The sequence below is a fragment of the Cydia pomonella genome, chromosome 9 (assembly GCF_033807575.1).
Source record: "Cydia pomonella isolate Wapato2018A chromosome 9, ilCydPomo1, whole genome shotgun sequence".
NCBI classification, from domain to species: domain Eukaryota; kingdom Metazoa; phylum Arthropoda; class Insecta; order Lepidoptera; family Tortricidae; genus Cydia; species Cydia pomonella.
The window spans coordinates 3,880-18,299 of record NC_084711.1 but is presented as its reverse complement, the minus strand read 5'-3'; the positions used below and the strand labels follow the sequence as shown (position 1 = coordinate 18,299).

Sequence of the window (14,420 nt, the reverse complement as noted above, 5' to 3'; positions counted from 1 at the left end):
AATAATGTATATATTCCGTTGTGCACTCGTGCAGGCCAGCATCAAGGAGCTGTTCGGGTCGGGGTCGGAGGCGGCGGCGGGCGGCGACGTGGAGAGCGCGCTGGCGGCCGCCGAGGACGAGCAGGACGCCGCCGCCGCGCGCGCCGCCCGCGCCGAGCGCCAGGGCGAGCTGGCCGAGTTCGACGAGGCCGTGCCGCTGCGCGACGACGACCGCGCCCGGCCGCGGGACGAGCTCGCCGCGCTCATGAGCCAGGTACCCTCCACTCGTCCCTGATGGGCGGCCGGAGATAAACTTCTCAAATATGTTTGTGCACAAATATTTATGCGTGATTTTTTGAAACATAAAAAAATCGACAGTTGTAATTAAAAAATTATTAATATTCACAAACAATTTCAGTTGACGCCGATCGAGAAATACGCAATGCGGTGCGTCGAGAGCAGCGAAGCCGGATGCGAGGCGGAGCGGGAGGCGCTCAGCGCCGTGCGGCGCTCGCTCGGCGACTGGGAGCGGCGCCGCCGCCGCGACGCCGAGCCCGAGCCCTCGCGCTCGCCCTCGCCCGCCGACGCCGACGCCGAGCCCTCGCCCGAGCTCACGTACTCGCGCCGCGACGCCGACACCAAGGTGCGCCCCCGCCGCCGCGCCGCGCCGCCGCCGCCCTCGCCGCCGCCCTCCCCGGGCGAGGACGCGACGGACAAGGCGGGCCCGCGCGCCACGCGCTCGCGGGGAGGCGTGCACATCGACCTGTGGCGGCTGGACGCGCGCCGCGCCCGCCGGCCCGAGCGGCCCGAGCGGCCCGAGCGGCCCGAGCGGCTCGAGCGGCCCGAGCGGCCCGCGCTGCGCAACGGCACGCTGGACGCGTGGCTGGCCAAGCCGCGCCCGCCCGACCCCGCCGATCATAATAAATGATTTCATACGAGCCCGCGTTTTATATTCCTGACGTTGCCGTTTTGGTGCCGCTCGACCGTCCGTGAATGCTTGTGTCCGCGCCCGCCCTCGGCCCGAGTCACCAAAACCGCGACGTCAGGGATGCAACTCGCAAGCATTTACGGGCGGGCGGGCCGCGCCTCCCCCCCCTCCCCCCTCCCTCGGCCGCCGGGGCCGATACTCGAACCTACATAGTGACGCTTCCCTACTGATTACAGTTCCCATTCTAATACCGAAAAACTTAAAATTACCTCACCTGGATTAATAATTGAAATGTGCCGATAGAAACTAAATTTGGCGGCACTCTCGATTGTTTCGCTAAAACGGACTGAAATTTTCACTTTGTCACTTTAAAAAGATGAGTGATTTTGAGTACAATGCGGTTATATTATATTTAATAGTTTTAGAATACAAAACGGGAGTCCAAAGCACAGAACAGTAATTATTGGGGAAGCGTCTTTAACCTTTTGAACGCCCCGCCTACCATACGCGGCGCGTAATCATGAACCTTGTCGATACGCATGAAGGTTGATATTGAGCTGTAGCCGCGCGCGTCATATGACGTCTTTGACGGTCAAAAGGTTAAAAAATCAAGTAAAGCAAAATAATACCGAACGTGCGCTGTTCACGCCCCTCGCTCCGACGGTGGCTCCCTCCGGCCGCCCGCGTCACGAGCTCACTAGATATAATACATCGTTGTCGAGGGATGGAAACGAAGGCATTTTCTGACGAGCTACCTAAATGCCAACCGAAAGGTCCAAATCAGAAAATGCCTGTTTTCACCGAGGCATACGTATTGCTTTTACATGTTAGGAAATAGTGAAATATATAATATATTTGGCGAATGTGGCATACGGCATGTCCACGTTCGTGCCGCGCAGCAGCGGACGGCGCACAGCGGACGACGATGGAATGTGTATCGGTCATTTTACTCCTAGAAAAATGAAGCATACGGATTTAATTTTTGCCCGCTCCGTCCATATCCATATTAAAAATCTTTTATGCTTTATATAAATAGATTGAGTTGGCAATTACACTAAACGATCTAATTTAATGTAATGTGTATTACTTGATTCTGTTTATTTAAAACATAAAAGATTTTTAATATTGATATGGTCACTACGAGATGTTGTTAGGTTAGCTAATGATGGAATAAGTTAAGACAGAGGGTCCCTTAAGTAGGAACTGAATAAATTAACCGACTTGGTATTGCACGGATCACACAACCTTTTACGGTAGAAGAACTGAATTGCGAAACTTTATTTTTATGTAAGTTTTGCTGGCATCTCATTTATTTTTGTAGACAGTCCTACTTTTTTCTTTTTCGGTACCTTCTACTTCTTGAGTTCATTATATTATTATATGTATAATATATGACCCATGTTCTACGAGGCAATTATTTACGTCGAGGATAACATGGGGCATTTATGTCCGAGTTGTATACTCTGCTTTTCACTTCGATTGTGAGTAATATTTACAAACATATCCAATATTGTTAGTAATTTGTATGGCAGATGCAGGACTTTAATGCTAAGGTAATAAGGGTCGTTAAAGATCATTTTACTTTATGCTCTACTCTAGAGCAAACTAAGCAATTTTATGTTGCTTACACGCGACTTAAATGTCAACTTTACGCGCATAAGAAGTGAAAATAATATTTGCTTCTGTGTTAGTGTTGGCGTTAGGAAGGACGATTCTCGAGTGTAGTTTGTGGTGATACAGGTGGTTGAGCTAACTATACAAGAAAAGGTAGGTCTTCGTCTATTGCGCTGCTGCTGGAAACGCTGGAAGAGGCGTCATCGTCATTCACAAAATCTAGTGAACAACACTAATAGCAGTAATAGCTCAAGAAAATTAATCCGAATATGGGCAATCAGGGGACATAATTCGTGTAGTTTTGTACAAATTGGTATAAGTATACCTTGTGGTGTCCAGATGAACATACTAAAAGGACTCGGGTGGGGGTTGTGCTGAGGGTGTAGGAGGGTATATAGTGATGGGTCGTTACCAGTAACTTAAAGTGGAAATATTCCCGGTAACGCTACCAGTAATATTACCCGCGATCGGTAAGATTGAGTAACATTGCAAAAATAATTAGAATGTTTACGTTTTTTTCGTCTTAAATACCTAAATAAATAATCATGATATTATCTACAGTCACAAAACAGTCAAGGATTCTCTGATAGAGTAAATATCAAAATAAGGCTTAACTGTATAAAATAAAATATGCGTATAAATCATTATAGTTGAGTATTAAAATATAACAATCAACCTTTTGTATAATAATGATCACAGTTTTATAGAAAAAATCAGTTCAATTGTTTAAAAAAAATAAGCCATATACATTTTGTTATATAAAAACAAAGGTACATATATATAGTAGAGTGCGATAGAAACATGTTGCTTGAAAGTTCGGTTTTGGTTGTAGTTTCGGCCGAAACCGAAACTTTTATAGACTTATTAAAATTGCAGAGTTAAATATCAATGGACCGTTAGATCTTTCTTTTTAGGTGTATGAACAATGAAATATCTATAATTCGCGCAGAGGGTACAAAATAAAACAATTTTAGTAAATACGTTAAAAAAAATGAATTATGAGTTGAATCTTACGAGATCACAATCAACCGAACCTAACCTAATAAGGCCTATTCAACTGACCACGCGGACCTCATACTTACACCTCTTTTAATATGCTAATTTAAACCAACAGCAATTGTTGTACAGCTCACTACTAATGCTGCATATTTGTTCCCTAATAGTCAAATATTTTACTCGATGGACCGAATTGATTTGGTCATTGCAATTGAATTGGTTTGTCATGGAATCATAGTGCACACTGCACAGGCAAGTATTAACCCATTCATGGCCAAGACCCGTCGAGCGTACACAATACGCCGGGCCACCATACAAACCGTTTTTAGCTAAAGGTACAAGTTGGCAGCCGACCGCACGCAGCACCAGCAGACGACATGTCGTCGCTTCATGTCGTCGCGACACGTCGTTGCGTCCTGTCGCTGCAGTCATGATTTCGATCCCGACTGCAGACGACAACTGCAGATGGCATCCAGTTGATTCCGAGCGGTCCGTGAAACAAGATGTCTGACGTGTTCGAGAATAGTGATCGCAATTTTTTACGTCTTTTATTAGAAGAGGAAGAAGATGATGATGACTTGCTTTTATTATACAGAAAAAGACGACAAGCCACATGTCCTATGATTAAATGCAGAGCAAGTGAGGGAACTTATTCAATACTGATCAAAAACCATTTGAAAAGCGATATGAAAGAATTCAGAGAGTATCGTTGCTCCGGCGTCAGCGACACTACTGATCTGCGGTCGGGCGACACTGCCGTCTGCCGCTCGGCGACGCGTCGCTAGCTTCATGTCGCTAACTACGGAGGGAATTTCATAGAAATACATAGAAACCAGTAGTGTCGTTGCGACACGTCGTCTGCAGTTGTCGCCTGCGGTCGGCTGCGAACTCGTACCTTAAAACGTATGACTCGGCTTATGGGTCTCTGGCCTGGCGCGCTCGGTCAATAAATCGCCGTTTATGAAGCCGGCCAGTTGAACATCATTATGCAACATTTTTACTAACCAACTTTTTTCTGTGCCTATCAAAAAAAGATGAACATTTTTATTTTTTACATATTTAACTTGCTGTGTTTGTTGTTGTTTTATGGGTCAAATCTCCGAAGTTCAATTTGACCCATTTCCCTTGCCTTACCCCTCAAACACAACAAAATATTTTGTTTTAACTTGTAAATATTTGTTACACACTATTATGATAATACAATTTTAGTTAGTGGTGCTTGTTTCAACTGCCTTGTTAATATTGAAACGAAAATTAATGAATATTAGCATCATTGTTAGTAGATAATTGCCTAAGATATTTATTTATTTATGTAATCTTTATTGCACAATACATGAAGGTACAAATGGCGGACTTAATGCCTTAAGGCATTCTCTACCAGTCAACCAATGGGTTAAACCAGAAAGATTAAGTAGGTGCAGTGTCTTTTAAAGTAAATGAATTTGTAACCGAGACTATGAATACAAACTATATATTGATAAACTTACACGTATAGTAATACAAATAAAAATACATATATTAATACATACATAATTATACCAAGTGTGAATCATTAAGTTGATGAAGAAGAAAGTTTGTCAAGGAAATACTTGCGCAACATGCGCTTGAATGTGAATTTGGTCTGCGCTTGTCTGATAGAGAGTGGGAGAACGTTCCAAAGTCTGATTGCCTGGACAGTGAAAGAATTGGACATGAAACCCGTTCGGTGTTGGGGACAATGAGCTTAAGACTACGGGAAGAGTGAAGATCCGTGCCTGGACGTGGGATAACAAATTTAAATCTCGAACGGAGATAATCTGGGGCGGACGGGTCAAACAAGATTGAGTAGAGAGTGCATAGAATACGAAGGGACCTACTTACGAAGATATTATACAACGATCACCAAATATTATGACATAAAAGTACAGTGGGAGAAAATCCTCGTTGATTTATCCCTCACACAAAACAAAATATTATTATATTACGGTTTGGTAAATGTTGCCTGCCATCTTCCAAACAGTAATGGGTTGTAAAATGGTACAATATCCAACAGCTTCAACACGAAATAAGCTTTAAAACCAGCCAATAAAGTTTATTTTAGCCTGCTACGGAAACATTTCGAGTTTCTAGCCATGTCAATAACTTCTAAAATATACATATTTTTGGTATCTTTGAAATATGGATTTTTTTGATTGCTTGCAACGCGTATGTATCAAGAATTTCTATATTGCACTCATAGTAAACCAAAATTGAATATTCTATTTTTATTAAAAAATACGCATTTGTAATTTTTTATCGTAATATATCTCTTATACAAATGGTTGTTAACTTAGTGGGTACGTATTTTATTACGTCAAAAAATCTCTGACATTTTTAACCGACGAAAAAACGGAGGAGGTTCTCATGTCGACGCGTACCTTCAACCTTAAGGGTAGGAAAATAGGGGATGTTTGATTTTTCATTCACCGATTGTAAGGTTAATAGCTAAAGCAAGGTAGGTAGCTATTTTAAAAGTAATCAAAAATTAAGCATGTAATAATTTGTATAAATTATAGCCACAAAAAAATATAAAATAAAAACTTTTTAACAAAAATTTAACCGCCGAAAAAAACTAAAACGCAATAAAAAAACCGGCGCTAACACGATACGAATCGACCAACAAAAAAAACAATAGCGCCCTGAAAAGAAAAAAAAATTTTTTTTGTCTTCAATAACGCAAGTGAATACGTACCCTACAACTACAATTATAATATATTTCTATCCACTCTCTATATACCTAATACAATCGCTAGGCTTATATCAATTTAATTACATCTAGAAAGTATGAACTACATACATACTTCTGAAATCAATCACACAAATCTGCGTATTTTTATATTTACTATCTGTTATTTTTGGAGTCGGTGCCAACCTTAGTGAAGAGTTGAACGAAACACATTCCAAAACTGCAACCTCCGCCTGGTGCTCAAGTTTGTTTGAGGCTGGCACCGACTGTCACAAGAGAGAGAGAGAGAGAAGACAAGTACCAAATGTCAATGGGTCGCGGTTCTGGCGACAGATTGGTGCAATGGTGTCATGGAGCACCTGGTTTTGTACCCTTCAACGGCCAAGTCACACAACATTAACTATAATAATAAAGAAATCGCAGTAAGGAACCTTAGACTTGGCACGACCTTGTCTAGATTTTATTACTTTTTAGAGATAAACAAGCAGCTCCATCGAGACTTGGCTAGTTTTTTACAGAATGTTTTTGGTGGGATTTCACTTCTTTTTGTAGAAACGTGGGCTTATTGATTTATTTTATTAGATTTTCATATATGACACAGTTTTTTTTCTTTTTAGGAGTAGTTTTTTTATTATTATATTGTTTTCTAATCAGGGTCACCAGGTACTCCAGATCTTCGATTATCCTAGTTTTTATAGTTTTCCCTTTATGTGGCCATTAAACCCTAGCTCTGTACCAAATTTCACCTCTCTGAGTTCATGGGAAGTAGTAGTTCTATTTTGATGATCATGAGTGAGTGAGTGAGTGAGTGTCATAAATGCGAAACTTTGCTTTCGCTTAACTTCGTAACTAAATGACCTACAGACTTGAGATTTTGGATTTTAAGTATGTGATTATAGCTTACTGGATGACGAAAATTTCTGTGTTCTGGTCTTATCCAGAGGTTCTCAAATAGGGGCCTGAAAATGCGGCGAAATGGTTCCAGTAAAGGATGGTATGGCAGTGTTAGCTTCGCGCTCGACTTGGCGGGGCACTGCCGTGCCCCCAGATAGTGATTGAGATAGTACGTGCCTAAAGAGATGTTCCCCGCAGGTGTGGCTGAGCGGCGGCCGCGGCGCGCGCGCCGAGCGGATGCCGGTGAGTGCTTCGACTTCTTATTTATCTAGTATTTGGACAACCAACAGCTGTCAATTATGCAACAGTTATATCTGTAAATAACAAAGAGCCAATTATAGATTCCCACCGGTAGCAATAGGTTAACAAACAATTGGTGTTTAGCTGTTTTATAACGTGTTATCACGAATATTCTAAATATGAATACTTATTATATACTGAACTATGAAAACAAAACTTACAGTAATACGCTATCGCATACGACTCGCTCACTGAAATAATTCGCCTGTTAGAACCCGTCTTACAGTTGTGATGTTGCTATTAGAAACGTCAATATCTCGCTCCTTCGTTAGTTCATTTAGACTTTTACCATGTCGTAGTAGAAAACTATAATTTCTATAATTCAGCGATGAAAATGGAATTATGATATTATTAACGTCGTAAGATTTTAAATTGATGGGCAGCGTTCTCGAGATAAACTAGAGCGAAGAAGCGACCATTGAACGGTTTCTGGCGCTTGCAGATCTGGTGCCCGCCCTCCCCGCCCGCCAGCGACGGCGACGGCGAGCTGTACCGGCCCTCGTGGGCCGGCGCGCTGTACCGCGCCGGGCCCGCGCCCGAGCACGCGCTGCCCGCCCTGCCGCGCGCGCCCGGCCGCGCCGCCCTCGCCGCGCGCGCGCCCGGCCAGCCCGCCGCGCCGCCGCCGCACGCGCGCCTGCCGCGCCCGCCGCGCGCGCCGCCCTCGCTGTTCGAGCGCGCCGGCGCCGGCGCCCGCGTGCGCGTGCGGCCCCGCGCGCCGCCCGACAAGCACAAGGACGCGCCCGCGCCCGACTGGGCGCCCGCCGAGGACGCCGCCCTGCGCCGCGCGCTGCGCCTGCAGCGCCTGCCGCCCGACGCGCCGCCCGCGCGCGCGCCCAACTGGGAGTGGGCCGCCGAGCTCGTCGCCGACGTCGCCCGCGCCTACCGCGCGCCGCGCGCCTGCCGCGACCGCCACGAGCGCCTCGCCGCGCCCGACGAGCGCGAGCGCGAGCGCGACCGCCAGGACCGCCTCGACCGCCACCAGCGCCGCAAGCAGCGCAAGCCGGGCGCGCGCCGCCGCGCCGACGACGACGCGCCGCGCCCGCCGCTCGCGCGCCTCGACGCCATGCGCGACGCCGCCGAGCGCCGCCGCGCCGCGCCCAAGCGCCGCCTCGACGACGCGCAGCAGCACAACCCCAAGCACGCGCAGCTGCTCGCCGACCACGGGCTCGACTACGACCGCCCGCCGACGCCCATGGAGGTGGCGTCGCGGCGCGCCGACCGCATCGCCAAGGAGAAGTCGAAGGCGGCCGGCGCGGGCCCGAGCGGCGCCCCCGCCCCCGCGGCCGCGCCGCCCGCCGCCGCGCCGGCCGCGCCCGCGCCCCCGCCCGCCCCCACGCCGGCGGCGGGCGCGCGCGTGGTGGTGGCGGCGCACGCGGCGGCGGGCAAGGCGGAGGCGGCGCGGCGCGCGCGCGTGGCGGCGGCGGCTGCGGGGGCCGCGGGGGCCGCGCAGCCGCAGCAGCTGCTGTACCGCCACCAGCCGCTGCAGGCCCGACACCACCTCAAGATCCTGCACCACGCCAATGCGAGCACGGCACAGGTAGCTAACACTTCGATTTACCCTCACAGAACAGAACAGGACATTTACTCGACTCCTTTCGTAATAATTAAATCTGTTAACGGTGTTTTGTTTATTTATTGATCGAGACACAAACGGTTATGTAATATAGACTACGGTGTTGATGATTACAATAGGACTAAACCTGGAGTTTCATTAATGTTAATTTAGGAAAGAAACAGTCGCATAGGTATGTACAGTCAAAGAATTTAATTTTAGTACCATTTCGTACTTTGTCATAGTGACGATCAATATGAAATTCGCTAGGGAAATCATACTATTGTCGCTATGACAAGGTACAAAATGGTACTGAAATTAAATTCCTTGACCGTACAAATGTTTTTTAATTTAAATTTATTTTTGTATGTATATTTATTTAAAAAACAAACAGTCTTTAATATAAGCAAAAACAATTTGAAATAGAGGTGGTTTTTGGAAGAAAATTTTGTAGCCACAGTAAATTTACGGCCATCCTTCGACACATGATTAAAACTTTTAAAACGCCATTTGACTTTGATCCTTATTCTTTCATTGATATCAATTGTTAAATATCTAAAAGTGACGCCATCTTACCCGGCATCGGTTAAAGATTGCGTTGGGGCGCCATCGCTCGAAACGATGCCGCCATACATTTGGCCTTCGATCTATTAGATGGCGTCACTTTTTGATATTCAACAAATTTAAGATGTGTCAGTGAAAGAATAAGGAGCAGAGTGAAATGGCGTTCTATAAGTTTTAACCACGAGTCGGAAGATGGTATTAAATTTACTGGGGCTACAAAGTTTTCTTCGGCAATCCACCTCAAATTCTCTGTGATAATTATATGTGAAAACGTTCCTTACAATCAAATTTACAGTTTCTAAAATCATGTTTAATTTTTTTTTATTCAATAAAGTTAGTAGAGAGTAAAACAAAGCTAGTAGTGCATACAATAGCTTTGTAGCTCTGATAAATCTGTTATCATGTTCGTACGCGAGGTGTATACTCGTACTATACGTAGTGTGTTCCGGTGGGCGTGTTGCAGGGCGCGAGCGCGGGGTCGGCGGGGGAGGGCGCGCTGCGCACGCTGCAGCTGCAGCAGCTGGCGCTGCGCCGCGCCGCGCTGCCGCCCGCCGCCTCCACCCCCGCCGCTGCCGCCGCCTCCACCCCGGCCGCCGCCCCCGCCGCCGCCGCGCAACAACACCAGGTACACCTTCCACTACTCAATGTATCCTTAGAGAATTTAAACCGACTTCAATATATCATCCCCTTTTATATGCGCTAGCGACTGATACGTTTGAAGTCGGGGCCGAGCCTAATCTTAAAAGCGTCGACACGCCGTAAACCCGAATGCCGATACTCGGGTGTTGTGCGATTCATTACAAAACGAGTGCTAAGCTTTTTTATTAGGGTTCCGTAGCCGAGTGGCAAAAACCGGAACCCTTATAGATTCGTCATGTCCGTCTGTCTGTCCGTTTATGTCACAGCCACTTTTTTCCAAAACTATAAGAACTATACTGTTCAAACTTGGTAAGTAGATGTATTATATGAACCGCATTAAGACAGTCGGTTTAACACATACACACACACACATATATACACAGGTTTTTCTATATTTTCAATTTTTAATTTGTTTCACCTTGAGTTTAATATCCATTTGTATATAGAAAAGGATCTTTCTACATCCACTGATGTGAGTGGAGTGAAATTGTACATTAAAATGCTGTCCACGTCTGTTGCTGTCAAAAATTTTTCGGCTGATTCTCTAAAAAAAACGACGTCTTAAACAGAATGACTGCCTATCTAAATAGGTTTGATATATTATTTGACCTACCTTTTTGTATCATATGGATATACAATATATTTATATTATCTAAGGAAGCTTGCTTTAATACTAGATGAGACTTTTTTCTCACTTAAGCAGAAAGCTGTGCAAAATAGATTAATCAGATTCCGTAGGCTTTGATTGCGACGCGACATAAAGTTCGTAGCACAAAACAGCCAAAATAAAATAATGTAATTAGTTTATACTTATTAATTACACATGGGGCAGTTACCATGTTATGCAAAAACTGAAAACAGCTCGCCCCCGCCGATCTCTGGTCATGTCACTAAACATTTTTGCGCTTTGGGTACATTTCAAGTTTCATGGTCTGGGTATGAAGCGATTAAGATATGAAGAGTTGGACCTCATGGAATCCATCATCAGAACTAGACCTTAAGACATAAGTTCCTTCAGAATCCTATCATCTAAACAGGGGTTTGACAAAAACGAGACCAACTAGGGGCTATCAGGGAAATATATACAATTATACATACATTCAAACATTTTTTTTCTAAATCGGTGCAGAAATGACAGAGTTCTGAAAGTAACAAACATGCAAAAAAAACGGTTTAACTGATAACCACCTCCTTTTTGAAAGTCGGTTATAATATGAAACTACCTTATAATATATTAAAAATGCAAAACCATGCTGTATTAATCGAAAAACTAGCAACTTTTTTCTATCATACCTTTTCTTTTTTATTTTTTTTTATTTATTTATTGAGAAACAAACAGTCTTAAAATAAACATATGAGCAACTTAGCTAATAGCTATGGATTGATTTCGTTATAGACCTATAGTTTCCTAATTTTAAATTATTCGATGTACAATTGAAAAAATAATAATAGTGTAAACTTATAGCGTACATAACAAAAGCGTAAATTTATATATAAAATATATATATATATATATATATATGTAGAGAACTGAGAAAATACTTAAATCACAGGTACCTATTATCAGGTTGCTGCAACTTTTCACCGTTATTTTAGAAAAGAATATACTGCTCTTTTAAAGAGGCCTAATGAATTGCAAAACAAATCTGCGTCCATACATCTTCATTGTACTGCCTACATGCGCGCCCAATATATGAATGCTGTGCGTATTTCGTTCTGCTGTTAGAAATGCTAAATAATGCCTTACTGCGACAACTACGTTCATTTCTACGAGGGACCCGGAAACCAATTTTATGTAATAAGTTTTTCTTTTCCTGGTTTCTTTAGGTGGCGACTGCGGCCGGCGCGCGGCTGCTGGCGCGCGCGGCGGCGCCGCACCCGCACGTGGTGGTGCCGCACGCGCCGCACGCGCCGCACGCGCCGCACGCGCCGCACGCGCCGCACGCGCCGCACGCGCCGCACCCGCCGCCCGCCGACCACTGACCGAGTGCACAGAATACCCTCCCGCGCGGGGTGCCGACCGTAAACCGAAACGTGAACAATAAACGTTGACTGATGTTATTTTCATTTTTTATTTTCCCCGCCGCTTCTATACCTCACCACGCTATAGAGTAATAAGAAGTAAACATAGAGTGCTCACTCCATACGTCAATTTTGGTACATACCGTTAGAGTTTGATTCGAGGGACCATGTATAATTTTGCACTAGGGTCTCGAAGGGGAAGCAAGAGCCGGATAATATTGTGATTCATATTTTCAATAATAAACAGTTTTCGGTCTGTAATGGTTATAAAGTTTCAGAACTGATTTTGGTAGCACATGTTCATTGAATATTCAGTCAATTGACTTAATACACTTAAATAAATTTTGATATCGATATCTATATTATTTCAAAGATAAAATTTATAAAATGAGTGCTTGCCTTGAAATCCCAATAGGTACTATGTTCATCCCAATACCTTTATCTTTCAACACCTTTATAAATTTATCAGTAGGCATCGGAGTTTTTATCGCATCATGGTAAGACTAATAGCGAGCTATGGAGTCGATATTAGCAATAAAATTCAACTCATATTCATACTCATTCATCTATTTAATTACTGATTTTAATTTCAGAATCAGCCGGAATGTATGAAGCAGGCAATTTATACATTTTGGCTGACCAAATATATATTTTAGTTCATCTAAATAGGAATATTTTGCAGATCGATTAAATTATACCCCTAATATTATGAGCTGAAGGAATTAAAAATAGAGATCCGGATATAATTTTAGCTGAAACTTTTCGTTCATAGCAACATCTATTACCTGTACTGATTATTCCGCTACTCGATGCTAGATGTCGACTATGAAAATAATAAGCGTTTTGGTAAGTAAGTACTCTCGTTTTGTTGTTGAAACGTGCGTTAGTGCTTGGGAAAAGATTAGTGCTAGAGCAGATAAGGTGTAGAGTTTGTGAATATAGGGCTTGTAGAGTTAGAAGCTTGGCTCTGATTACTTTTTGACAGTGCGAGCCTTATGGTTTCGTCTTAGCAACATTTTACATGAAAAGTTTTTGATGGGTAGTATTATCTGGAAAATAATTTTACCATAAAATAATTTAGTCATTTAGATATATTAGAGTACTTCATGTGTTTCGCCAGCAGCGCCATCTAGGTTGGGTTTTGAAAAACCCACGCCATCGGAGCGCAAGCGAACGGATACGCTAGTCGACCTAGTTGTGTCCATCAAATTATGAACGTGATTGTAAAATCAGCGAAAAATGTTGATGCCATTCCTCTCCCTGGTTATGTATGGTATGGTGGTGCTGGTGACTCTAGGTTAGCTTTTGGTCCTGATCAAAAGTTAACCTACCAAAAAAGTCAACCTACGTCAGTTTAGAAAACATTCTTCATAAATTGCGTATTAAAAAAACTATTTTACAAATAGAAATGCCGAAAAAACCCAAAATCCCCTTTTAACTTCCATACTTAGACAGGTTACTACCGCCATCTATGAGCGCAGGTAGTTTGTACTTTTTTTCTACTCGACACTAGATGACTCTAGTAGATGAAGATGGACATTGCCGGGCTTTCTTGAGCGATCTTCAACATTTTACCAAATAAATACCTGTAAATTACCATGCTAAAACCAAGCTTATGTTTGTGTACTGGAAAAAACCTCATTCACGAAGCTTAGAACTACAACAACTTAATTGTGTCAGCAACTCAGCACCTTCACCTACCTCGGCTCACTTATATCTAGCGACGACGGTAGCTGTGACGGTGAAATTATCCGGAGGATTCAAATAGCGAAGGGAGACATGGCTCTCGGTTAGATAAGAATTGGAAAGATCGAGGTATATTCAAACAGACGAAGGTTAGACTTGTGCGTTCTCTGGTGTTCCCAATCTTTCTCTATGGTTGTAAGACATGGACTAAACGAGCAGATTTGATCAAGCGTATCAACGCGTTTGAGATGTGGCATTGGCACGGGCTTTTGCGGATACCTTGGACGGCTATGCGTACTAATAAGTCCATATTGGAATAGCTACGCATAAAACGCCGGTTGTCAACGATATGCCAGGACCTAATTCTCATATACTTCGGACCAATGCCGGATTTTGAGGTCTGGAGGCCTCGGGCAATAAAGGAGTGGAGGCCCCCTGGCCCCAAATTTTTTCCAAATAAAATGGTAAATTTACCGAATTCTCTGTTGTGGGGGGCCCCTCTTTTGTGGAGGCCCGGGGCAGTAGCCCCGGTTGCCCTCCCC

General features: G+C 44.1%; 1 protein-coding gene and 1 long non-coding RNA gene across 2 annotated transcripts in view; both read left to right on the top strand.

Moving 5' to 3' along the window:
• LOC133520975 (helicase domino) overlaps nucleotides 1-10,118 on the top strand; it is a gene marked incomplete at its 3' end in the record, with an annotated part of 65,343 nt that extends 55,225 nt beyond the window's left edge. Inside the window, 6 exon segments of the mRNA XM_061855695.1 lie at nucleotides 35-253; nucleotides 398-903; nucleotides 7,286-7,358; nucleotides 7,858-9,036; nucleotides 9,995-10,078; nucleotides 10,080-10,118. Coding sequence (XP_061711679.1) covers nucleotides 35-253; nucleotides 398-903; nucleotides 7,286-7,358; nucleotides 7,858-9,036; nucleotides 9,995-10,078; nucleotides 10,080-10,118 — 2,100 coding nt within the window.
• A 2-nt stretch (nucleotides 10,119-10,120) lies between these two features.
• On the top strand, nucleotides 10,121-12,231 carry LOC133521020 (uncharacterized). The gene is made up of 2 exons (XR_009799853.1): nucleotides 10,121-10,156; nucleotides 11,998-12,231. It is a non-coding gene; the product is annotated as an uncharacterized LOC133521020 (long non-coding RNA).
• Nucleotides 12,232-14,420: the final 2,189 nt, after the last annotated feature.